The sequence below is a fragment of the Notechis scutatus genome, chromosome 1, assembly GCF_049901735.1.
Source record: "Notechis scutatus isolate UNSWTSFEM ecotype Mainland chromosome 1, rNotScu1.2, whole genome shotgun sequence".
Taxonomy (NCBI): domain Eukaryota; kingdom Metazoa; phylum Chordata; class Lepidosauria; order Squamata; family Elapidae; genus Notechis; species Notechis scutatus.
In genome coordinates, this window is record NC_142009.1 from 101,576,096 (window position 1) to 101,601,480 (window position 25,385).

General features: G+C 40.2%; 2 protein-coding genes across 6 annotated transcripts; both read left to right on the forward strand.

The window, feature by feature from the left end:
- The first annotated feature begins 3,852 nt into the window (after positions 1–3,852).
- LOC148132923 (amine sulfotransferase-like) lies at positions 3,853–11,186 on the forward strand. Of its 2 annotated transcripts, none has more exons than XM_087973116.1 (7): positions 3,853–3,909; positions 4,198–4,347; positions 4,869–5,077; positions 5,699–5,825; positions 7,008–7,102; positions 7,635–7,815; positions 10,641–11,186. In XM_087973116.1, exons 2-7 carry the CDS (start codon positions 4,206–4,208, stop codon positions 10,799–10,801), a joined length of 915 nt encoding a protein of 304 aa, XP_087829242.1. In that variant the 5' UTR covers positions 3,853–3,909; positions 4,198–4,205; the 3' UTR covers positions 10,802–11,186. The 2 variants fall into 2 exon arrangements, with proteins under 2 accessions (XP_087829242.1, XP_087829238.1); XM_087973112.1 differs by having other exon boundaries at positions 3,853–3,904.
- A 4,670-nt stretch (positions 11,187–15,856) lies between these two features.
- LOC113432576 (amine sulfotransferase-like) lies at positions 15,857–25,358 on the forward strand. 4 transcript variants are annotated; one of them, XM_087973024.1, is made up of 7 exons: positions 15,857–16,013; positions 16,307–16,456; positions 16,981–17,189; positions 18,302–18,428; positions 18,909–19,003; positions 19,405–19,585; positions 25,060–25,358. In XM_087973024.1, the coding sequence occupies exons 2-7, from the start codon at positions 16,315–16,317 to the stop codon at positions 25,218–25,220; spliced, it is 915 nt and encodes a 304-aa protein (XP_087829150.1). In that variant the 5' UTR covers positions 15,857–16,013; positions 16,307–16,314; the 3' UTR covers positions 25,221–25,358. The 4 variants fall into 4 exon arrangements, with proteins under 4 accessions (XP_087829150.1, XP_087829155.1, XP_087829137.1 ...); XM_087973029.1 differs by having other exon boundaries at positions 15,908–16,018; XM_087973011.1 differs by having other exon boundaries at positions 15,933–16,013; positions 16,216–16,456.
- The last annotated feature ends 27 nt before the right edge of the window (positions 25,359–25,385 follow it).

Here is a 25,385-nt window from a genome sequence, read left to right on the forward strand (position 1 = left end):
TGGTGTCCTGGCATTATGCTACTAAGGTTCTTTTATTTGTGAATGTCATCATATTAAATAGAGTTGGCAAACTCCTGTCCTTGACTGATGCCAAAAAAATATTGGAGCTTACTGCAATCTGCTAACGTAGACTAAATTTCTTGCCTCTCTCACCTGACATCTCCATCCTCCCCTCTCTTAACATACTGATATGTTTGAAGCCCCCCCTCCTTTTTTAGGTGTGTCATGGGGAGGAGCATTGACTGCCAAATGGTGGACATGTTTATTTTTTTTTACCTCTCATTTGGGTGCCCATTTGAGCATCATTATATCACAGTGGCTGGCTTACTGGGATGCACTTAAGAAGCTCATTGGAAAAAGCCTTATGGATATTCTGAGAGTCAGCAATTCTGAAGCTACATCAGTAACTCTTATTTTTCAAATCCATATTTTAATTTCCTATCAACACATATTGGTCATAAATTTGGAAAAAGGAATGGAAAGGTAAACTGGGATGTGGTGATTCTGAGAATGCTTCCCGTGAATTGCATTTTAGCAAGTGAGATAGTAGACCCCAAAATATTTTTCAGTGACAATGCATTAATCTATTGTCAGATCAGGTTTTAGAGGTTTCACCAATCAGCCATACAAATCACCCAAAATTAATTTTTATATAGCACACGGACAGTTGATTTTTTTTGAATCTCTGATTGAATTTGAACTTTAATGCTTCAATTATAGAGCACAACAGAATTTGGTTGCTGAAACTTTGGGAAGATGAAATATAATCCAAAACAAAAGATGAGAAGCTACTTCCAGCTCATGGAAATATAAAATCCACTATACAGGTCACCTTTTTACATTCTTGACAGTAAACCTAGAAGGTTTCAGAGATATAGAAAACTGGGTTTAATGGTATCAACAGTGACTATCACAGACATCTTGATAAAATTTAAGGGTAGAACACAAGGCAAAAGCTAGCATTCTTTGGGGAAGCTATACATCTCAGACATCTTCTAAAACAGGGGTATCAAACTCTATTTCATTGAGGGCTAGATCAGCATTTTGGTTGTGAGACAGTAGACCCCTAAATATTTTTCAGCGACAATGGATTAATCGATCGTCGATTCAGGTTTTTAGAGGTTTTACCCATCAACTACACAAATCACTGAAAATTAAGTTTTATATACCATGTTTCCCCCAAAATAAGACCTGGTCTTATGTTTTCTTTGCCACCAAAAAAGGCACCAGGTCTTATCCTGGGGGGATGTCTGCCACTGACTCACCTCGCAGGGACAACATTGATAGCTCAACCTAGCAGGAGCCCACTTCCGGCCCACTTCTTCGGCCAACTTCTTCTGCAGCCGCTTGTCACTGCTTGTAGCTTGCATTGGAATTTCAGATCTAGTCACTATCTAGATGAACAGGGTTATAGTCTGGATTGTCCTCATTCTCTTTCAACTCCAGGTCATCCATTTCCTGAAACAACGATTCATCTACTTCCAAATTGTTTCCCGCTGGGAGGGGGGAAGAAAAGGAAAATAAAGGTGACATTTTATAGAGGCAAAAGAGATGAGTGCTTGTAATGACCACTTAGTAGTCTTAGCTAAAAAAACTGAGCCAGCATCCATAATTATATGTCCACCATTTGGTAGTCAATGCTCCTCCCCATGACACACCTAAAAAGAGAGTGGTTCTCATTTTACTGACCTTGGAAGGATGGAAGTCTGAGTCAACTTTGAGCTAATGACAATCTTTGGCAGTTGGCAGAATTAGCCTGCAATACTGCATTCTAATCACTGTGCCAACCTTACTCTTAATGCTGTAAAATGCTTTTGGAAAAGCATAATAAGACATTCCCTGGATTGTATGAGAGCTATTGATAAAACCTCTAATACTGAAAACACATATAGAAAACCACTCACACCCTACACACTCACACACAATGGTGTACACCCTATCAAGTTTCTCCATGGAAGGTTTTCCATCCATGAAGCAGACAATAATATAGAAGTGATTTGTCATGACCTTCTGGTCCCTTATACAACATCCCTTATGTTAGTCAGAATCTTTCTGCAACCATTTTATCTGAACTGATAACATTTAAAGTGTCAGCAAAATGTTTGCCAGCATCTATCTCAATAAATGAGCAAAAAATTAGGATGCACAACATTGTTACAATTATTAACCCAAGGTATTGAACTTGGCTGCATTTTCAGAAAACATGCTGTCATCAGTGTCCACACAAACCAAGACCATGTAATTCAATTAAAGTCTGCAACACTATACAATGTAATTATGCAATTACATTTTCATTACATAATTGCATAATGTAACTGTGCAATTACATTTCATTCTGCAATGAAATTATTCCTTGCATAGCCTAACACATATTTTCCTGTACAGATTGCACTAGGTAAACACAGAAATTTTAAACAGGTAAACATACTAGGCCCCTTGAAACTCTACAGCTTTCATTTTCTATGCATATATCAAATTCTCCTTTATTCCTCTGGCCAAATTCTTTCACTTCACTTGCCTTCCAGTAGCTCCATGGGAGCTGAGCTCTATAGCACATTTTTCAGTGAATGCTCAGAAGCCACAGCACCCAACGCAACTCTTGTTAATACAGCCGACAGTCATTCCAGTGTGAAATTCTAATTATGTATTCTCACCATATTGAATGGATTTTCATGGAAGAGATTTAGGTGACTTTCAGCTATGGAAAGGAAACTTCACGAGGACAGTGGTGTCACCCAAGCAGGAAAAGCCCAAAGGGAACATCAAGCCAGCCATAAAACAAACTTGCATAGGAAAAGAAATCAAATAAAAGATATTAAAGAAGCCCCTTAGACAAAAGCCCAAATAATTAAGAAAACTAGGGAAATAAGAAAAAGAAAACCCTTACAAATACAAGACATGCCAAATCAGCAAAACAAACAGACAAAAGACACAAAATATATTGCAAAGGAGACAGACAGGAGATTGCCACAAAACAAATATAAGAAAACATTAGGACGAAACTGATAATCCAATCAAACCACCCCGCGGAGTTTACCCTCCGGCGGAAATGAAGACAACCCCTGACAGGAGTTAAAACATTAAGAAATACAAACACAAGCACTCACACACAAAAGGAGAAACAAGGTATAAAAATCAGGGGCTTATCATACAAAGCTAGCTAGCCCCAGGAACGCAGACTTCTTGCTATCTCTTGCCTTCCTGAAAATAAAAAGATCCAGCTTTCAAGCAGTTGTCTGTATCCTTGCATCGGAGCTCTCCCAGCAAGAAAATTGAATCCTCAGAAGAAAGGCATTTTAAAAGCCTTTCAACACAGCTAAGACTTTTCTGGTTTGATTGCACCTATTCAGCACGGCTCTTAGATAGAGCATGCAGGCGTTCCCTCACCCCACCCCCAATGAAGTACTGTTGCCTTTGGAGGGGGACAATAATATAACAACTCTTATATAAAATTATATATAGAAATTGGGATTGGGATTCAGGTTTGAAAATACAATAACATTGTTCCGGCCGCATCTCCTATTGGTAAATCCATAATTCTTCATATAATGATACATTCCAAATACTTGGCATGTAAATCAAAAGTGCCTTTGTATTTTTAAAACATACTGATTTTTATAGCCACACTTCCATAAATGTATGGATACAGTAAGACAAGTGCAATAAAAGTCTATGTCAGCTAAGAAAGTTCCCCTTGAACCATTTTACATTTCCAAGTTAGGTTATTGCTCCTCTCTTGCTTATTTTTGGAATACAGAAGTAGTACTGACACAATGATTGACTAAAGATCAGCCTTCTGAAATATGTGAGCACTCTACAGGAGTATAAGTACATTGACAAACCATAGCAAATAAGCTGATTTAAGGACATGACACGAGTGACTGTCAGAGACTATATAGATAAGGTAAGGTAAGAAAAGAATTGCAATGAGTATGTTCATAACATTGTAATTAAAACTTTTTCCTTTACCCAGAATTTTTAGATTCCAAAAAGAACAGCAAATTTACTCTTTGCAATGGAAACTTTTATGGATGAAAATAGAGTTCATTGAACTAATGAATTAATTAGGGAAATAATAACATGTACATTGTTTTTCTTTATGTTAGCAGGATTCATTTATTTTATAGAACCGAATGAATACAATATTGACCATACATGTAGGAAGTATTGATTATTGCTCTATTATTACATCAACAGTTGAAGAAATGGAACCAGAGGATGAGTCCCTGTATAAATACAAAGGATTCTATTTCATAACTGGAATCTCCTCACCTGAACATTTAGATTCACTGGACAGTTTTGAAATCCGAGATGATGATACATTCATAATCACATATCCTAAATCTGGTAAGTTCAAAGATATTTTTCAAGAAAGAGTTAATCTTGTGTCTAATGCTGTTATACAGTTCCTCAGTATTTTGGTTGGTGTGACTCTGTTGGGCTATCGACAAATATTAACATTTAGCATTTTATAAGAAGCTGGAAATGTAGGAAAAATAAAGCTGCTAAATCTCTACTTTCATTTATATTTTACTCAACTTTGCTGGATGGGTGACCTTGGCTAGTTACTCTCCCTCAGCCCAATCTACCTCACAGGGTTGTTGTGAGGAAAATAGGAGGAGGAAGAAGTATCAGGTATGTTTGCCACCTTGAGTTAGTTCTAAAACTAATAAAGGCAGGATAGAAATAAATAGCTATTCTTTTCTCATCCACCCATCAGCTTAATCTATCAAGTTTAGTAGAGTTAATTATCTTCATGCATCTCTGAAATATTTGCTATTCTCCCTGATAGGAAGGTTGGCTTTGCATAAGTTCAATGTTCTCCAAATAATAATGGGTGAATCGATTTAATTTTTCCTTAATTGCAGGAACAATATGGACTCAGAATATTGTCAGCTTGATTCTTTATGAAGGACATCGAAATGGAACTGAAAATATTACCCTCTATGACCGGGCACCATGGCTGGAGTATAATCTTATCCATGTAGATTTATCCAATCGCCCATCACCTCGTGTCATTTGTTCCCACCTGCCCTACTATATGGTACCCAAAGGATTACAAAATAAAAGAGCAAAAGTAGGACATATTTTTTTAACTTGTTAGGTGGAGTGGGGTGCTGTCTGCCTTTTTTTTACTTTTAACTCTGTATCTGATTTTTTTATTAACTAATAGGCAAGGGTACACCAATAAATATTACATTGTTCCAATATGTTTGGTAGACAATAGCAAGTTTTGAAGTGTGAGGGTAAAAAAACAGTGTTAAAATCAGAAGGTCATGCCCAGCAAAGTTTCCTTCTAGATCCAATTCATGGTGCTGGTTTTGGCCTTTAAACCCCTTCATAAATAGGGAACATGTTATTTGAAGGACCTCTCCTCCCCAGTTGCAACTAGGCATCACATCAAGTCCAGCAGGAAAGTAATGTTGGGGTCCCATCAACTCGGGAGATTTGTTAGGCAGGACTTAGGAGGAAAGCCCTTTCTTCTGTGGTCTCTGCCAGATGGAAAATCATTCTCCCAACTAGAGGTTGGCCCCAATCCTGTTGGTCTGCTGGAAGGTTCTCAAACATGGTTTAGCTAATGACCTTTGAGATCCCATGATATAATAGAGCCCATTAGATGAAGGTGTGAGAGTTACTTGGTGCCCTCTCTGTATGCTTTAGGTTTTTTTGACTAGGTGTTATCATCTTTCTCTTACAGATTATTTATGTGCTTAGAAATCCAAAGGATGCCTTGGTTTCTGGTTACCATTTTCACATAATGTCAGTCAAAATAAAGACTCCAAAAGACTTTGATACATTCTTGGAGAGGTTTTTGGCTGGCAAAGGTAAGAAGAATTTGATCATGACAATTATGGATAAGAGATTATGAATATATTTTGATCCGCTTCCCACAAAGAGCAAACAATCCACCTTCTCTCCTAACATAAGAAATGAATAATGATTCTCTATACTCGTGCAGTAATTTCTGTAAACTCTACAGAAATATTTTATATGGATTGGTGGAGAAGAACGCAGGCCTCCTAGGACAACTATGATGTAAAAGTGAGTGGGGAGAAAAGAGAAGGCAGCTTATTAAGGGAGAGAGATGAGAAATACTAAGATATATTTAATATGGAGGAGAAAATGGAGAGAAATTGTTTAGCAATTCAAAATCAGGATGTGAATGAGTTGGAGTGGATGGCTAGAATCAAATACTTTTAAAAAATCAATATTAGTTAATGAACCAAATACTCAAATGAAATAACAAGGGAAGCGTTTTAAAGGTTGGAAAGAGAAAAGAGCTAACCAGAGTCAGTCTGATATTTAAAGAAGTATAAAAAAATTAAATCAGATTGCCCCAAAGTCCCAAATAAGAAAAAGCAAAGAAATGAAGTTATATAGCAGCATCTTGACAAAAATCCCCCCTTAACAAGTTGGAGTATACAACCACATTAGTTGCTACGCTCATTCCTTCTCTACACATTCAGTGATGTTAGGCCAGCTCCTCAGTTGTGCTTTCATGCTTTGAACTTTAGACCCACCAGACCCATAATGGAGGAAACTCATCAGGATCATAATGGAGAAAACTCAAGCATTAACAATGTAGAAAGTGCCGTGCTGGCGCAGTGATTAGAATGCAGTACTGCAGGCCACTTCTGTTGACTGATGGCTGCCTGCAATTTGGCAGTTCAAATCTCACCCGGTTCAAGCCTGCCAACTTTCTGAGGTTGGTAATATGAGAACACAGATTGTTGGGGGAAATAGGCTGACTCTGTAAACTGCTTGGAGAGGGCTGTAAAGACCACGTAAATAAGACTGCTCTCATTTTTATGCTAAACCCATTTCTCTCCTAACAGTGTTTGTACTTCATGTTTTGTAGTTTGTGGCTAGACCATATAGATATTTGGGTAACCACCAGGTGAGCTATCATGCTTTGATCTTTAGTCCAACCAGAATCATAAAGTTAAGTGGAGGAAATTCATGCATTAATCCTCACGTTCATGCTAAACTCATTTCTCTTCTATCAGTGTTTTGTAATTCGTGGCTAGACCACGTAGAAGGCTGGTACTCTCATAAGAGTGATTTCAATATACTCTTTCTGTCTTATGAAGAAATGAAAAAGGTAAGATATGTTGTGTTGTGTAGTGCAATATGTACAACCATCAAGCACAGAAAGCTTTAGAAATGATGGGATATGTAAATAACTTATTCCAATAGGGAGTAGCAGAGGTCACCATAGAGCCAATCTTGGGAAAGTATATTTTTTAGCCTGGCTTGGGAACTGGCCAGCCTCTGATGCAGCCAAGATTGCTTGGAATATGACTCTGAATCTGTGGCACATAACTATATTGTAAACTAAAAATGTTTCTCAGCAATTTGCCTCATGGAAAGTTTTACAAGAAGTCCTAAAGCAGCATTTATTTATTTAATTCATTGATATTGCTTCTATGTACAGTTTTCATTTAAATTTTTTTTTTTTTATCTCAAGGTAATTTTTCAGGAGGAAAAGAATTAAAGTTTAATATGCAAGATAGATATCTTGCAAGATAGATATAAAGAAATAATCTTGAGAATTCCTGAAATATATCAACAATATTTTCCATCTTTTCTCCATTGTTATGGATGAACTAATATAAAGCTTTATCAAATTGCAGGATCTGAAAAGTTCTGTACTGAAAATATGCAACTTCCTTGGGAAAACACTAACTGAAAAGGAGGTGGATCATGTGGTGGATAAAGCTACATTTGATAACATGAAAGCGGATTCTAGAGCAAACTACATATTCATGCCTCCCGATATACTAGATTTCAGCAAAGGAAACTTTCTTCGCAAAGGTAGATCAGTAATAATTCATACTCTGGAGTTATGCTTTTGGAATGTGCCAGGCTTCATCTGAAACCAGGTTCCCACCTTCATCTGAAAGGCACCTTCTAAAGTGATATGGACCTGTCCCAACAGGCTCTCTTTCTGCTGTCTCTCCATGATGTTGTGTTTGCCTCATCAGCAGCCTACGTTTGAGGCAGCCGTAACTAAGCCTTTCTTAGTTGTGCCAATGTTAAAGTGATGTTCTCTTTTTCACAACAAATTTCAAGCATGGATATAATCTGACCTGTTTCAATTATCATTCTGTTGGTTGCACAGTCTAATGATCCTTTGGGTGTGGGATTGTTTTAGCTCCTACTGACCACTTTAGGATGGTGGAGACACAACTTCTTTTTTCTCTACCTTGGGTACTCTCCTCCACCAGGATGGGGTGAATCATACGGTTAGGACAATGTTTTGAAAGCTAGCAAGGCCATGTTTGAAATCCGAGTGCTGCTGCATGGCGGGGTGAGCTCCTGTCATTCTCTGTAGCACCTTGTTGGGAACATGAAAGGAGCACCACTCCCGGGACATCTCCCTGGAAAAAATGATGTCACCAGCTAATCCTTTCAACCTGGAAAGGCTAATCAACATTTTTTCAACCTTGAAAAATGGTGTCTCCGACATAGGAGGGCATTGTCCTCCAGACTTACAACTACCTAAATCTGCAGGGACATATTCAATGATCAAAAGCCATCAATCATTTCTCTTAAGCATTGGGCTAATTGACTGAACTCACAATCATTTAGAACCTCACTGGGAGACCATTGGTTCCATGACTTCCCAGTAAGAGATACTTGTGGCAGGGGAATCACACAACACCTCCTAGATAGAGAGATCTTTGCCTTCTACCAAGTCTTCCTTCTGTAATCCAGCTCAAGTTAAAATAGTAAGAACGAGTTTTCCACCCAAAAACAATCAACACAGATTTCTAAGAACTGTTTGATGGGCAGGGAAGTGGTTAAGCATTCCTTTGATAACTGAGAAACGTGCCAAGTTAGTCAGCTTTTGCAAACTATTACCCTCTTTCTCAGTCTCAGAGAAGCCTATAGTAGGCAAGGTAATTGGAGAGTAAAAACCAAAACTGAAGAATTTGGTTCTTTATCCCTATGGTCCCCACCTGACGCCCTGAAATATTTTATATACAGTAATGTGAAAAAGAAAGTACACTCTGAGTTCTATCGTTTACGTATGAAGACATAGTAAAAGTCATCTGATCTTTAGCAGTTCTTAAAAGCAGGTAAATGCATCCTCAGATGAACAACACATGACGTATCACACCATGCCATCATTTATTTATAAAAAGAAAGCCAAAATAGGGAAGCCATGTGTGAAAAATTAAGAACCTTCTTAATTCTTCCATAGGTATGAAGAGGCTCAGTAACTCCCAATTGCTGCTAATCAAGTGCCCTTAATCAATTGATCATCAGCAAGTGTAACTACCTCTATAAACCCCAAAGTTTTATGAGTTTGCTTGTCTCCATCATTGAGTGTGTCTTAACACAATGCCAAAGAGGAAGGACATCAGTAATAATCTTAGAGAACCAATTGTTCCTGTCTATCAGTCTGGGAAGGATTTTAAGGTCATTTCCAAACAATTTAAAGTACATCGTCTACAGTGAGGAAGATTATTCACAAGTGGAAAACATTCAAGATATTTGCCAATCTTCCTGAGTGGACATCCCAGCAAATTCACCCCAAGGTCAGACATGCAATCCTCAGAGAAATTGCAAAAAAATCCAAGAGTTACATCTCAGACCCTACAGGCCTCAGTTAGCATGTTAAATGTCAAAGTTCATAACACTACAGTTGGAAAAAGACTGAACCAGTATGGTTTGTTTGGAAAGATTGCCCGGAGAAAGTCTCTTCTCTCTAAAAAGAGCATTGCAGTACAGCTTTGGTTTCTAAAGTTGCATCTGAACAAATCACAAGACTTTTGGAACACTGTCCTTTGGACAGATGAGACCACAGTGGAGATGTTTGGCCACAATACACGGTGCCATGTTTGATGAACCTCAAATACTGGATATCAGCACAAACATCTCATACCAACCATTAAGCATGGTGGTGGAGGGGGGGGTCATTTGGACTTGCTTTGCAGTCACAGGATCTGGACACCTTGCAGTCACTGAGTTGACCATTAACTCCTCTGTATACCAAAGTATTGTAGAATCACATGTGAAGCCACCTGTCAGACAGCTAAGGATTGAGCAACATTGGGTCATGGAACAGGACAATGACCCCAAGCACATCAGCAGAACTACAACAGAATGGCTGAAAAGGGAAAGAACCAAGGTGTTGCAATGGCCCAAAGTCCAGACCTCAACCCGATTGAAACGCTGTGGTGGGACCTCAAGTGAACTGTACATAAACAAATGCTCACAAATTTCAATTAAGGGAAGCAATGTTTTAAAGAACTGCGGGCCAAAATTCTTCCAAAATAGAATCAAAATTCTTTCAAAACTATTGAATCGTAAGTTTTACACACACAGCTCCTCCATTTTGGCTTTCTTTTTATAAAATAAATCATGACATGGTGTAATGTCATGTTGTTCATCTGAGGTTGTACTTACATACTTTTAAGACCTGCTAAGACTAGATTTTTACTATGTTCTCATACATAAAACTGAAGAACTCAAACAGGGTATTCTTCCTATTTACATGACTGTATAAACACACAAACCTAGTCAAAGAAAAATGTGTAAGAATGAACATTTTGGTGACAGGATGACACAAAGAGCCTCTAGTTTAATTGAATACAAAAGAGGTTGACATATTTTTAACCATTGTTTCCCAGGCACTATTGGGGACTGGAAGAACCTCATGACTGTTGCCCAGAGTGAAAGGTTTGACTGTGTCTTTAAGGAGAGGATGGAAAAGCTGCCCTTCAAGTTCTGCTGGGATATTCAGGAGGATCCTCAGCCTATTTCCAGTTCAGTGGAGGAAAATAATGTGTGATACACACCTTCAAATGGCTTGAATCAGAAATGACCTTCCACGAGTCATATTACATTGTAAAGTTTAATTCTCAACTCACAAATATCATAGAAGAGAGCAACATTAAATTCTGTGGTATTGTTAAATATTGTTTATTGAGTTAGATTTCCATAGCTGCCTGACTCTAAATGAAATAGAGCCCCACAAAGACAACATAACACTTATATTTTCTGACTCCCTGAAGATATATATATTGCTTGCTGTATCATCTTAGCCCAACTCTTGAAGGGAAAATCAAGTTTTTTTAAAAAAAATGGGGGGAAGACTAACATACTCAGGGTACTACAAATCTTGGTACCTCATGGATAGGGTGGGGAAGAGATTGAAATAAAAGAAAGGCGTATAACCGAGGTCTCATCAGATTATATTATTTATTATTTGAAAAAGTTCATATAGCCCCCCAGCTGATATATGTTGCCTCCAGGTGGCTTCCAACATTAAAACAGTCTAAAAAAAAAACCTGATTTCCTCCACCCACCCCAGCAACACTGACAACACAGTTACACTTTGATCGACTCCTTATCGGTTAGGGAGTCCCAAGGCTCACTTACAAAATCATGTCTTCAGAACCTTCCAGAAAAATAAAAGATGATAACCGGCATCTTGAACTGCCTCCAGAAGCAGATGAGTAATCAATGCCTCTCCCACAAGGGGTGGTGGTGTTGTTCCGTTGCTGAGTCATTTCTGACTGTTCATGACCCACGGACTGTAGTATGCCAGGCCTACTGTCATCTACTGTCTTCCTGAGTCAGCCCAAATTCATTGATGACACTCTCTAACCATCTCACCCCCTGCTGTCTCCTTCTCCTTTTGCCTTCAATCACAAGAGTTGTGCAGACATTTTGAACTCATTGAAATTTCTGGATAAGATTCCAGAAGCCCTGTGTACAGTGCATGACAATCCTCTAACTGGAGATATCTAGAACACAGGAACCATGAAGAGAACTGGTTGGTCCAGGAAATTGTGGTGCACAACTCATAACTGCAGACAGACCACCCTGGCCATGACCACCACCTACCCCTTGAACAGTTGTTGCTAATCCCAAAGAACCCACAGATCACACACTAAGTCTGTTTGGCACAATGCAAGTCCATCCATGACCAACAATGGCAATTCTCTGAGAATCAAGGAATCCCAAACCCATGTTAAAGGTAAATGTTAAGATTGGAAAGCTAAGGAATATCATTCCTTTTCTCCTTTATATTAGTTTCTATTTTAATATATGATGTTGAAACTCTGTAAAGATACTATAAAAATCCCCAAAAGTTAATGGTGTCCTGGCATTATGCTACCAAGGTTCTTTTATTTGTGAATGTCATCATATTAAATAGAGTTGGCAAACTCCTGTCCTTGACTGATGCCAAAAAAATATTGGAGCTTACTGCAATCTGCTAACGTAGAATAAATTTCTTGCCTCTCTCACCTGACATCTCCATCCTCCCCTCTCTTAACATACTGATATGTTTGAAGCCCCCCCTCCTTTTTTAGGTGTGTCATGGGGAGGAGCATTGACTGCCAAATGGTGGACATGTTTGTTTATTTTTTACCTCTCATTTGGGTGCCCATTTGAGCATCATTATATCACAGTGGCTGGCTTACTGGGATGCACTTAAGAAGCTCATTGGAAAAAGCCTTATGGATATTCTGAGAGTCAGCAATTCTGAAGCTACATCAGTAACTCTTATTTTTCAAATCCATATTTTAATTTCCTATCAACACATATTGGTCATAAATCTGGAAAAAGGAATGGAAAGGTAAACTGGGATGTGGTGATTTTGAGAATGCTTCCCGTGAATTGTATTTTAGCAAGTGAGATAGTAGACCCCAAAATATTTTTCAGTGACAATGCATTAATCTATTGTCAGATCAGGTTTTAGAGGTTTCACCAATCAGCCATACAAATCACCCAAAATTATTTTTTATATAGCACACGGACAGTTGATTTTTTTTGAATCTCTGATTGAATTTGAACTTTAATGCTTCAATTATAGAGCACAACAGAATTTAGTTGCTGAAACTTTGGGAAGATGAAATATAATCCAAAACAAAAGATGAGAAGCTACTTCCAGCTCATGGAAATATAAAATCCACTATACAGGTCACCTTTTTACATTCTTGACAGTAAACCTAGAAGGTTTCAGAGATATAGAAAACTGGGTTTAATGGTATCAACAGTGACTATCACAGACATCTTGATAAAATTTAAGGGTAGAACACAAGGCAAAAGCTAGCATTCTTTGGGGAAGCTATACATCTCAGACATCTTCTAAAACAGGGGTATCAAACTCTATTTCATTGAGGGCTAGATCAGCATTTTGGTTGTGAGACAGTAGACCCCTAAATATTTTTCAGCGACAATGGATTAATTGATCGTCGATTCAGGTTTTTAGAGGTTTTACCCATCAACTACACAAATCACTGAAAATTAAGTTTTATATACCATGTTTCCCCCAAAATAAGACCTGGTCTTATGTTTCTTCTGCCACCAAAAAAGGCACCAGGTCTTATCCTGGGGGGATGTCTGCCACTGACTCACCTCGCAGGAACAACATTGATAGCTCAACCTAGCAGGAGCCCACTTCCGGCCAACTTCTTCGGCCAACTTCTTCTGCAGTCGCTTGTCACTGCTTGTAGCTTGTATTGGAATTTCAGATCTAGTCACTATCTAGATGAACAGGGTTATAGTCTGGATTGTCCTCATCCTCTTTCAACTCCAGGTCATCCATTTCCTGAAACAACGATTCATCTACTTCCACATTGTTTCCCGCTGGGAGGGGGGAAGAAAAGGAAAATAAAGGTGACATTTTATAGAGGCAAAAGAGATGAGTGCTTGTAATGACCACTTAGTAGTCTTAGCTAAAAAAACTGAGCCACCATCCATAATTATATGTCCACCATTTGGTAGTCAATGCTCCTCCCCATGACACGCCTAAAAAGAGAGTGGTTCTCATTTTACTGACCTTGGAAGGATGGAAGTCTGAGTCAACTTTGAGCTAGTGACAATCTTTGGCAGTTGGCAGAATTAGCCTGCAATACTGCATTCTAATCACTGTGCCAACCTTACTCTTAATTCTGTAAAATGCTTTTGGAAAAGCATAATAAGACATTCCCTGGGTTGTATGAGAGCTATTGATAAAACCTCTAATACTGAAAACACATATAGAAAACCACTCACACCCTACACACTCACACACAATGGTGTAGACCCTATCAAGTTTCTCCATGGAAGTTTTTCCATCCATGAAGCAGATAATACTATAGAAGTGATTTGTCATGACCTTCTGGTCCCTTATACAACATCCCTTATGTTAGTCAGAATCTTTCTGGAACCATTTTATCTGAACTGATAACGTTTAAAGTGTCAGCAAAATGTTTGCCAGCATCTATCTGAATAAATGAGCAAAAAATTAGGATGCACAACATTGTTACAATTATTAACCCAATGTATTGAACTTGGCTGCATTTGCAGAAAACATGCTGTCATCAGTGTCCACACAAACCAAGTCCATGTAATTCAATTAAAGTCTGCAACACTATACAATGTAATTATGCAATTACATTTTCATTACATAATTGCATAATGTAACTGTGCAATTACATTTCATTATGCATTGAACTTATTCCTTGCATAGCCTAACACATATTTTCCTGTACAGATTGCACTAGGTAAACACAGAAATTTTAAACAGTAAACATACTAGGCCCCTTGAAACTCTACAGCTTTCTTTTTCTATGCATATATCAAATTCTCCTTTATTCCTCTGGCCAAATTCTTTCACTTCACTTGCCTTCCAGTAGCTCCATGGGAGCTGAGCTCTATAGCACATTTTTCAGTGAATGCTCAGAAGCCACAGCACCCAATGCAACTCTTGTTAATATGGCCGACAGTCATTCCAGTGTGAAATTCTAATTATGTATTCTCACCATATTGAATGGATTTTCATGGAAGAGATTTAGGTGACTTTCAGCTATGGAAAGGAAACTTCACGAGGACAGTGGTGTCACCCAAGCAGGAAAAGCCCAAAGGGAACATCAAGCCAGCCATAAAACAAACTTGCATAGGAAAAGAAATCAAATAAAAGGTATTAAAGAAGCCCCTTAGACAAAAGCCCAAATAATTAAGAAAACTAGGGAAACAAGAAAAGAAAACCCTTACAAATACAAGACATGCCAAATCAGCAAAACAAACAGACAAAAGACACAAAATATATTGCACAGGAGACAGACAGGAGATTGCCACAAAACAAATATAAGAAAACATTAGGACGAAACTGATAGTCCAATCAAACCACCCCGCAGAGTTTACCCTCCGGCGGAAATGAAGACAACCCCTGACAGAGTTAAAACATTAAGAAATACAAACACAAGCACTCACACACAAAAGGAGAAACAAGGTATAAAAATCAGGGGCTTATCATACAAAGCTAGCTAGCCCCAGGAATGCAGACTTCTTGCTATCTCTTGCCTTCCTGAAAATAAAAAGATCCAGCTTTCAAGCAGTTGTCTGTATCCTTGCACCGGAGCTCTCCCAGCAGGAAAATCGAATCCTCAGAAGAAAGGCATTTTAAAAGCCTTTCAACACAGCTAAGACTTTTCTGGTATGATTGCACCTATTCAGCATGGCTCTTAGATAGAGCATGCAGGCGTTCCCCCACCCCACCCCCAATGAAGTACTGTTGCCTTTGGAGGGGGACAATAATATAACAACTCTTATATAAAATTATATATAGAAATTGGGATTGGGATTCAGGTTTGAAAATACAATAACATTGTTCCGGCCGCATCTCCTATTGGTAAATCCATAATTCTTCATATAATGATACATTCCAAATACTTGGCATGTAAATCAAAAGTGCCTTTGTATTTTTAAAACATACTGATTTTTATAGCCACACTTCCATAAATGTATGGATACAGTAAGACAAGTGCAATAAAAGTCTATGTCAGCTAAGAAAGTTCCCCTTGAACCATTTTACATTTCCAAGTTAGGTTATTGCTCCTCTCTTGCTTATTTTTGGAATGCAGAAGTAGTACTGACACAATGATTGACTAAAGATCAGCCTTCTTAAATATTTGAGCACTCTACAGGAGTATAAGTACATTGACAAACCATAGCAAATAAGCTGATCTAAGGACATGACACGAGTGACTGTCAGAGACTATATAGATAAGGTAAGGTAAGAAAAGAATTGCAATGAGTATGTTCATAACATTGTAATTAAAACTTTTTCCTTTACCCAGAATTTTTAGATTCCAAAAAGAACAGCAAATTTACTCTTTGCAATGGAAACTTTTATGGATGAAAATAGAGTTCATTGAACTAATGAATTAATTAGGGAAATAATAACATGTACATTGTTTTTCTTTATGTTAGCAGGATTCATTTATTTTAAAGAACCAAATTAATACAATATTGACCATACATGTAGGAAGTATTGATAATTGCTCTATTATTACATCAACAGTTGAAGAAATGGAACCAGAGGATGAGTCCCTGTATAAATACAAAGGACTCTATTTCATAACTGGCTTCTCCTCACCTGAAAATTTAGATTCACTGGACAGTTTTGAAATCCGAGATGATGATACATTCATAATCACATATCCTAAATCCGGTAAGTTCAAAGATATCTTTCAAGAAAGAGTTAATCTTGTGTCTAATGCTGTTATACAGTTCCTCAGTATTTTGGTTGCTGTGACTCTGTTGTGCTATCGACAGATATTAAAATTTAGCATTTTATAAGAAGCTGGAAATGCAGGAAAAATAAAGCTGCTAAATCTCTACTTTCATCATTTATGTTTTACTCGACATTGTTGGATGGGTGACCTTGGCTAGTTACTCTCCCTCAGCCCAATCTACCTCACAGGGTTGTTGTGAGGAAAATAGGAGGAGAAAGAAGTATCGGGTATGTTTGCCACCTTGAGTTAGTTCTAAAACTAATAAAGGCAGGATAGAAATAAATAGCTATTCTTTTCTTATCCACCCATCAGCTTAATCTATCAAGTTTAGTAGAGTTAATTATCTTTATTCATCTCTGAAATGTTTGCTATTCTCCCTGATAGGAAGGTTGGCTTTGCATAAGTTCAACGTTCTCCAAATAATAATGGGTGAATCGATTTAATTTTTCCTTAATTGCAGGAACAATATGGACTCAGAATATTGTCAGCTTGATTCTTTATGAAGGCCATCGAAATGGAACTGAAAATATTGCCCTTATTGATCGGGCACCATGGTTGGAGTATAATCTTTTCCATGTAGATTTACCCAATCGCCCATCACCTCGTGTCATTTCTTCCCATCTGCCCTACTATATGGTACCCAAAGGATTACAAAATAAAAGAGCAAAAGTAGGACATATTTTTTTAACTTGTTAGGTGGAGTGGGATACTGTCTGCTTTTTTTTCCTTTTAACTCTGTATCTGAATTTTTTATTAACTAATAGGCAAGGGTAGACAAATAAATATTACATTGTTCCAATATGTTTGGCAGACAATAGCAAGTTTTGAAGTGTGAGGGTAAAAAAACAGTGTTAAAATCAGAAGGTCATGCCCATCAGAAATAGCTAAGAACTAAACTGAATATCAAACCCCTTAAGCTTATTTTTCCCTAGGTGACACTTCTAGGTGGATCGTAACACTTTGTATTCCATTGTCAGTTGCTATGTTAACATTTCTGGAGAATGTCAAATTGAGGGATGCTATCTTTAGCCCTCAAAATCCCTTCCCACGATTTCTACTCTCAGTTACTCATGCCCTAGTCACTGGAAGCTTCACTGGTGCAAAATGCAGCAGCAATGGGCATTTGTGTTTCTCTAGAACAGCATACATTACACCTCTGCTTTGGAAACTGCATTGACTACAAGTTTGCTTCTAGATCAGTGGTGGGATTCATTTTTTTTTACTACCAGTTCTGTGGGTGTGGCTTCGTGGGCATGGCAGGGGGAGGATACTGTAAAATCTCCAGTCAGAGGTGGTGTTTGCCAGTTCTTCTGACTACTCAAAATTTCCGCTACCGGTTCTCCAGAACTTGTCAGAACCTGCTGAATATCACCTCTGTTCTAGATCCAATTCATGGTGCTGGTTTTGGCCTTTAAACCCCTTCATAAATAGGGAACATGTTATTTGAAGGACCTCCCCTCCCCAGTTGCATCCATGCATCACATCAAGTCCCTCCGGAAAGTAATGTTGGGGTCCCATCAGCTAGGGAGATTTGTCAGGCAGGACTTAGGAGGAAAGCCTTTTTTTCTGTGGTCTCTGCCAGATGGAAAATCATTCTCCCAACTAGAGGTTGGCCCCAATCCTGTTGGTCTGCTGGAAGGTTCTCAAACATGGTTTTGCTAATGAGCTTTGAGATCCCATGATATAATAGAGCCCATTAGATGAAGGTGTGAGAGTTACTTGGTGCCCTCTCTGTATGCTTTAGGTTTTTTTGACTAGGTGTTATCATCTTTCTCTTACAGATTATTTATGTGCTTAGAAATCCAAAGGATGTCTTGGTTGCTAGTCACCATTTTCGCAAAATGTCAGCCAGAATAAAGACTCCAAAAGACTTTGATACATTCTTGGAGATGTTTTTGGCTGGCAAAGGTAAGAAGAATTTGATCATGACAAATGTTTTGTCAGTTTTTCTTATGGATAAGAGATTATGAATATATTTCAATCCGCTTCCCACAAAGAGAAAAATATCCACCTTCTCTCCTAACATAAGAAATGAATAATGATTCTCTATACTCGTGCAGTAATGTGTGCAAAGTCTACACAAATATTATATATGGACGGGTGGAAAGGAATGCAGGCCTCCTAGGACAACTATGATGTAAAAGTGAGTGGGAGGAAAGAGAAGGCAGCTTATTAAGGGAGAGAGATGAGAAATACTAAGATTTCTCTCCTATCAGTGTTTTGTAGTTCATGTTTTGTAGTTCATGGCTAGACTGTGCAGATATTTGGGAAACCACCAGTTGAGCTATCATGCTTTGATCTTTAGGCCCACCAGAATCATAAAGATAAGTGGAGGAAATTCAAGCATTCATCCTCATGTTTAAGCTAAACTCATTTCTCTCCTATCAGTGCCTTATAGTTCGTGGCTAGACCATATAGAAGGCTGGTACTCTCATAAGAGTGATTTCAATATTCTCTTCCTGTCTTATGAAGAAATGAAAAAGGTAAGATGTGTTTCAGTTGTGTAGTGCAATACGTACAACCATCAACACAGAAAGCTTTAGAAATGATGGGATATGTAAATAACTTATTCCAATAGGGAGTAGCAGAGGTCACCGTAGAGCCAATCTTGGCAAGGCATTTTTTTAGCCGAGCTTGGGAACTGGCCAGCCTCTGATGCAGCCAAGATTGCTAAGAATATGTCTGAATCTGTTGCACATAAATATATTGTGAAGTAAAAATGTTTATCTCAAAGTATTTTTTTCAGTAGGAAAAGAATTAAAGTTTAATATGCAAGATACGTATTACAAAGAAAACTTGAGGATTCCTGAAATATATCATCAATATTTTCCATCTTTTCTCCATTGTTCTGGATGAACTAATATAAAGCTTTATCAAATTGCAGGATCTGAGAAGTTCTGTACTGAAAATATGCAACTTCCTAGGGAAAAAACTAACTGAAAAGGAGGTGGATGATGTGGTGGATAAAGCTACATTTGATAACATGAAAGCGGATCCTAGAGCAAACTACACATTCATGTCTCCTGATATGCTACATCCTAGCAAAGGAAACTTTCTTCGCAAAGGTAGATCAGTAATAATTCATACTCTGGAGTTATGCTTTTGGAATGTGCCAGGCTTCATCTGAAACCAGGTTCCCACCTTCATCTGAAAGGCACCTTCTAAAGTGATATGGACCTGTCCCAACAGGCTCTCTTTCTGCTGTCTCTCCATGATGTTGTGTTTGCCTCATCAGCAGCCTACTGCTGGCATGGATATAATCTGACCTGTTTCAATTATCATTCTGTTGGTTGCACAGTCTAATGATCCTTTGGGTGTGGGATTGTTTTAGCTCCTACTGACCACTTTAGGATGGTGGAGACACAACTTCTTTTTTCTCTACCTTGGGTACTCTCCTCCACCAGGATGAGGTGAATCATACGGTTAGGACGCTGTTTTGAAAGTTAGCAAGCCCATGTTTGAAATCCGACTGCTGCTGCATGGCGGGGTGAGCTCCTGTCATTCTCTGTAGCACCTTGTTGGGAACATGAAAGGAGCACCACTCCCGGGACATCTCCCTGGAAAAAATGATGTCACCAGCTAATCCTTTCAACCTGGAAAGGCTAATCAACATTTTTTCAACCTTGAAAAATGGTGTCTCCGACATAGGAGGACATTGTCCTCCAGCCTTACAACTACCTAAATCTGCAGGGACATATTCAATGATCAAAAGCCATCAAACATTTCTCTTAAGCATTGGGCTAATTGACTGAACTCACAATCATTTAGAACCTCATTGGGGGACCATTGGTTCCATTACTTCCCAGTAAGAGATACTTGTGGCAGGGGAATCACACAACACCTCCTAGATAGAGAGATCTTTGCCTTCTACCAAGTCTTCCTTCTGTAATCCAGCTCAAGTTAAAATAGTAAGAAAGAGTTTTCCACCCAAAAACAATCAACACAGATTTCTAAGAACTGTTTGATGGGCAGGGAAGTGGTTAAGCATTCCTTTGATAACTGAGAAACATGCAATGTTCCAAGTTAGTCAGCTTTTGCAAACTATTACCCTCTTTCTCAGTCTCAGAGAAGCCTATAGTAGGCAAGGTAATTGGAGAGTAAAAACCAAAACTGAAGAATTTGGTTCTTTATCCCTATGGTCCCCACCTGACGCCCTGAAATATTTTATATACAGTAATGTGAAAAAGAAAGTACACTCTGAGTTCTATCGTTTACGTATGAAGCCTTTCTTAGTTGTGCCAATCTTAAAGTGATGTTCTCCTTTTCACCCTAACACATTTTGGGCATGGATATAATCTGACCTGTTTCAATTATCATTCTGTTGGTTGCACAGTCTAATGATCCTTTGGGTGTGGGATTGTTTTAGCTCATACTGACCACTTTAGGATGGTGGAGACACAACTTCTTCTTTCTCTACCTTGGGTACTCTCCTCCACCAGGATGGGGTAGGTCATATGGTTAGGATGCTGGGTTGAAAGCTAGCAAGCCCATGTTTGAAATCCGAGTGCTGCCGCATGGTGGGTTGAGCTCCTGTCATTCTCTGTAGCACCTTGTTGGGAACATGAAAGGAGCACCACTACCGAGACATCTCCCTGGAAAAAGTGATGTCACCAGCTAATCCTTTCAACCTGGAAACGCTAATCAACATTTTTTCAACCTTGAAAAATGGTGTCTCCGACATAGGAGGGCATTGTCCTCCAGTCTTAGAACTACCTCCTCTAAACCTGCAGGGACATATACAATGATCAAAAAGCCATCAATCATTTCTCTTAAGCATTGGCCCAACTGGGTGAACTCACAATCATTTAGAACCTCACTGGGAGACCATTGGATACTTGTGGCAGGTTAATCACTCAACACCTTCTAGATAGAAAGATCTTTGCCTTCTACCAAGTCTTCCTTCTGTAATCCAGCTCAAGTTAAAATAGTAAGAGTTTCCCACACAAAAACTATCAGCACAGATTTCTAAGAACTGTTTGATGGGCAGGGAAGTGGTTAAGCATTCCTTTGATAACTGAGGAACATGCAATGTTCCAAGTTAGTCAGCTTTTGCAAAGTATTACCCTCTTTCGCAGTCTCAGAGAAGCCTATAGTAGGCAAGGTAATTGGAGAGTAAAAACCAAAACTGAAGAATTTGGTTCTTCATCTCTATGGTCCCCACCTAACGCCCTGAAATATTTTATATACAGTAATGTGAAAAAGAAAGTACACTCTGAGTTCTATCGTTTACGTATCAAGACATAGTAAAAATCATCTGATCCTTAGCAGTTGTTAAAACCAGGTAAATGCATCCTCAGATGAACAACACATGACGTATCACACCATGCCATCATTTATTTATAAAAAGAAAGCCAAAATGGAGAAGCCATGTGTGAAAAATTAAGAACCTTCTTAATTCTTCCATAGGTATGAAGAGGCTCAGTAACTCCCAATTGCTACTAATCAAGTGCCCTTAATCAATTGATCATCAGCAAGTGTAACTACCTCTATAAACCTCAAAGTTTTATGAGTTTGCTTGTCTCCATCATTGAGTGTGTCTTAACACAATGCCAAAGAGGAAGGACATCAGTAATAATCTTAGAGAACCAATTGTTCCTGTCTATCAGTCTGGGAAGGATTTTAAGGTCATTTCCAAACAATTTAAAGTACATCATCTACAGTGAGGAAGATTATTCACAAGTGGAAAACATTCAAGATAGTTGCCAATCTTCCTGAGTGGACGTTCCAGCAAATTCACCCCAAGGTCAGACATGCAATCCTCAGAGAAATTGCAAAAAAAAATCCAAGAGTTACATCCCAGACCCTACAGGCCTCAGTTAGCATGTTAAATGTCAAAGTTCATAACACTACAGTTGGAAAAAGACTGAACAAGTGTGGTTTGTTTAAAAAATTTGCCAGGAGAAAGTCTCTTCTCTCTAAAAAGAGCATTGCAGCACAGCTTTGGTTTCTAAAGTTGCATCTGAACAAAACAAAATACTTTTGGAACACTGTCCTTTGGACAGATGAGACCACAGTGGAGATGTCTGGCCACAATACACAGTGCCATGTTTGATGAACATCAAATACTGGATATCAGCACAAACATCTCATACCAACTGTTGTGTCCCTGACTAGCTAAGTCTTCAACCTGGTCCGCATTTTGAGCGGGACCATCTGACTGTTCCCATTGGTTGGTGCCGTTTGACAGCAGACTATATAAGGAGCTGTCAAACGGCATCAACTGGGCTTTTGGGGCTCCGGCTCCAGCCAGCCGGCTGCCAGCCCAGCTGGGCAGCCACGTTAATCTGTTACTACTTCAAATAAAGAAACGTTATTCTTCAGCTCCTGTGTCTGCCTGGTGTGTCCGTCCGACCAAATACAACACTGGCGACGAGGATGGGATGTCAGAAGAGACACCCAGGCAAGAAGCTAAGTCACTGAAGAAAGAGCTGAAGCCACAGAATGTCTGAAGCCGCAGACAGTCTCTGCGCGCGCCAAATTTAAAGAGCCTCCTCAGCTGAGGAAAAGAAAGTCTCCCTGAGCTGAGGAGAAAGTCTCCCTGAGCTGAGGAGAAAGTCACTGCCTGACAGGCACTCTAGCCTCCCGTGCGAAAGGCACCCCCGTTGGCGCTACCAAGAGCGCAGAAGTCTGAAAGCCTCCCCAGCCGAGGAACAGTCGTCGCCATCAAGGCCCGTGAAGGCCGGCGAAACCCCCGTTGGCGCTACCAAGAGCGCAGAAGTCTGAAAGCCTCCCCAGCTGAGGAACAGACGTCGCCATCAAGGCCCGTGAAGGCCGGTGAAACCCCCCCGTAGAGCAGGCATAGAGCCGCCTCCTGTGCCAAGGGCACCCCTTTTGGCGCTACAAGAGCGCAAAAGCCTACAATTCCTAGCCGAGGGACAGACGTCGCCTCAAGGCCCGTGAAGACCGGCGCGGCCTCCGCTGCCCCCCTCCGACTCGGCCGCCGTTACCGTCGCTGCCGCCGCCGCAGCTTCCCGAGCTGCCGCCTCTGCCGCCTCGCTCCGCCGTGGCCTCCGCTGCCGCCGCGGCGGCCTCCGCTTCTTCTGCCGCCGCCGCGCCTCCGCTGCCGCCGCCGCAGCCTCCGCTTCTTCAGCCGCCGCGCCTCCGTCTTCTGCCACCGCCGCGCCTCCGCTGCCGCCGCCACGGCCTCCGCTCTTCTGCCGCCGCCGCGCCTCCGCTGCCGCCGCCGCGGCCTCCGCTTCTGCTGCCGCCGCCATGGCCTCCGCTGCCGCCGCCGCGGCCTCGCTGCCGCCGCTGCGGCCTCCGCTTCTCTGCAGCCGCCGCGGCCTCCGCTCTGCCGCCGCCGCGCCTCCGCTCTTCAGCCGCACGGCCTCCGTTCTTCTGCCGCCGCCGCGCCCCGCTGCGCTGCCGCTGCCTCCGCTCTTCTGCCGCCGCGGCCTTCGCGCTGCCGCCCGCCGCGCCTCCGCTTCTTCTGCCGCCGCCACGGCCTCGCTGCCGCCGCCTGCGCTCCGCTTCTTCTGCCGCGCCGCCGCGCGGCCTCCGCAGCGCATGCCCTTAGCTAGGGAAAGGGGTGTTGTGTCCCTGACTAGCTAAGTCTTCAACCTGGTCCGCATTTTGAGCGGGACCATCTGACTGTTCCCATTGGTTGGTGCCGTTTGACAGCAGACTATATAAGGAGCTGTCAAACGACATCAACTGGGCTTTTGGGGCTCCGGCTCCAGCCAGCCGGCTGCCAGCCCAGCTGGGCAGCCACGTTAATCTGTTACTACTTCAAATAAAGAAACGTTATTCTTCAGCTCCTGTGTCTGCCTGGTGTGTCCGTCCGACCAAATACAACACCAACCATTAAGCATGGTGGTGGAGGGGGGATGATTTGGACTTGCTTTGCAGTCACAGGATCTGGACACCTTGCAGTCACTGAGTTGACCATTAACTGTTTACCAAAGTATTGTAGAATCACATGTGAAGCCACCTGTCAGACAGCTAAGGATTGAGCAACATTGGGTCATGGAACAGGACAATGACCCCAAGCAGACCAGCAGAACTACAACAGAATGGCTGAAAAGGGAAAGAACCAAGGTGTTGCAATGGCCCAAAGTCCAGACCTCAACCCGATTGAAACACTGTGGTGGGACCTCAAGTGAACTGTACATAAACAAATGGTCACAAATTTCAGTTAACGGAAACAATGTTGTGAAGAACAGTGGGCCAAAATTCTTCCAAAATAGAATCAAAATTCTTTCAAAACTATTGAATCGTAAGTTTTACACACACAGCTCCTCCATTTTGGCTTTCTTTTTATAAAATAAATCATGACATGGTGTAATGTCATGTTGTTCATCTGAGGTTGTACTTACATACTTTTAAGACCTGCTAAGACTAGATTTTTACTATGTTCTCATACATAAAACTGAAGAACTCAAACAGGGTATTCTTCCTATTTACATGACTGTATAAACACACAAACCTAGTCACAGAAAAATGTGTAAGAATGAACATTTTGGTGACAGGATGACACAAAGAACCTCTAGTTTAATTGAATATAAAAAAGGTTGACATATTTTTAACCATTGTTTCCCAGGCACTATTGGGGACTGGAAGAACTTCATGACTGTTGCCCAGAGTGAAAGGTTTGACTGCGTCTTTAAGGAGAGGATGGAAAAGCTGCCCTTCAAGTTCTGCTGGGATATTCAGGAGGATCCTCAGCCTATTTCCAGCTCAGTGGAGGAAAATAATGTGTGATACACACTTTCAAATGGTTTGAATCAGAAATGGCCTTCCAAGAGTCATATCACATTGTAAAGTTTAATTCTCAACTCTACAGAGATCATAGAACAGAGAGCAACATTAAATTCTGTGTAATTAAATATTGTACGGCATTTGTTTATTGAGTTAGATTTCCATAGC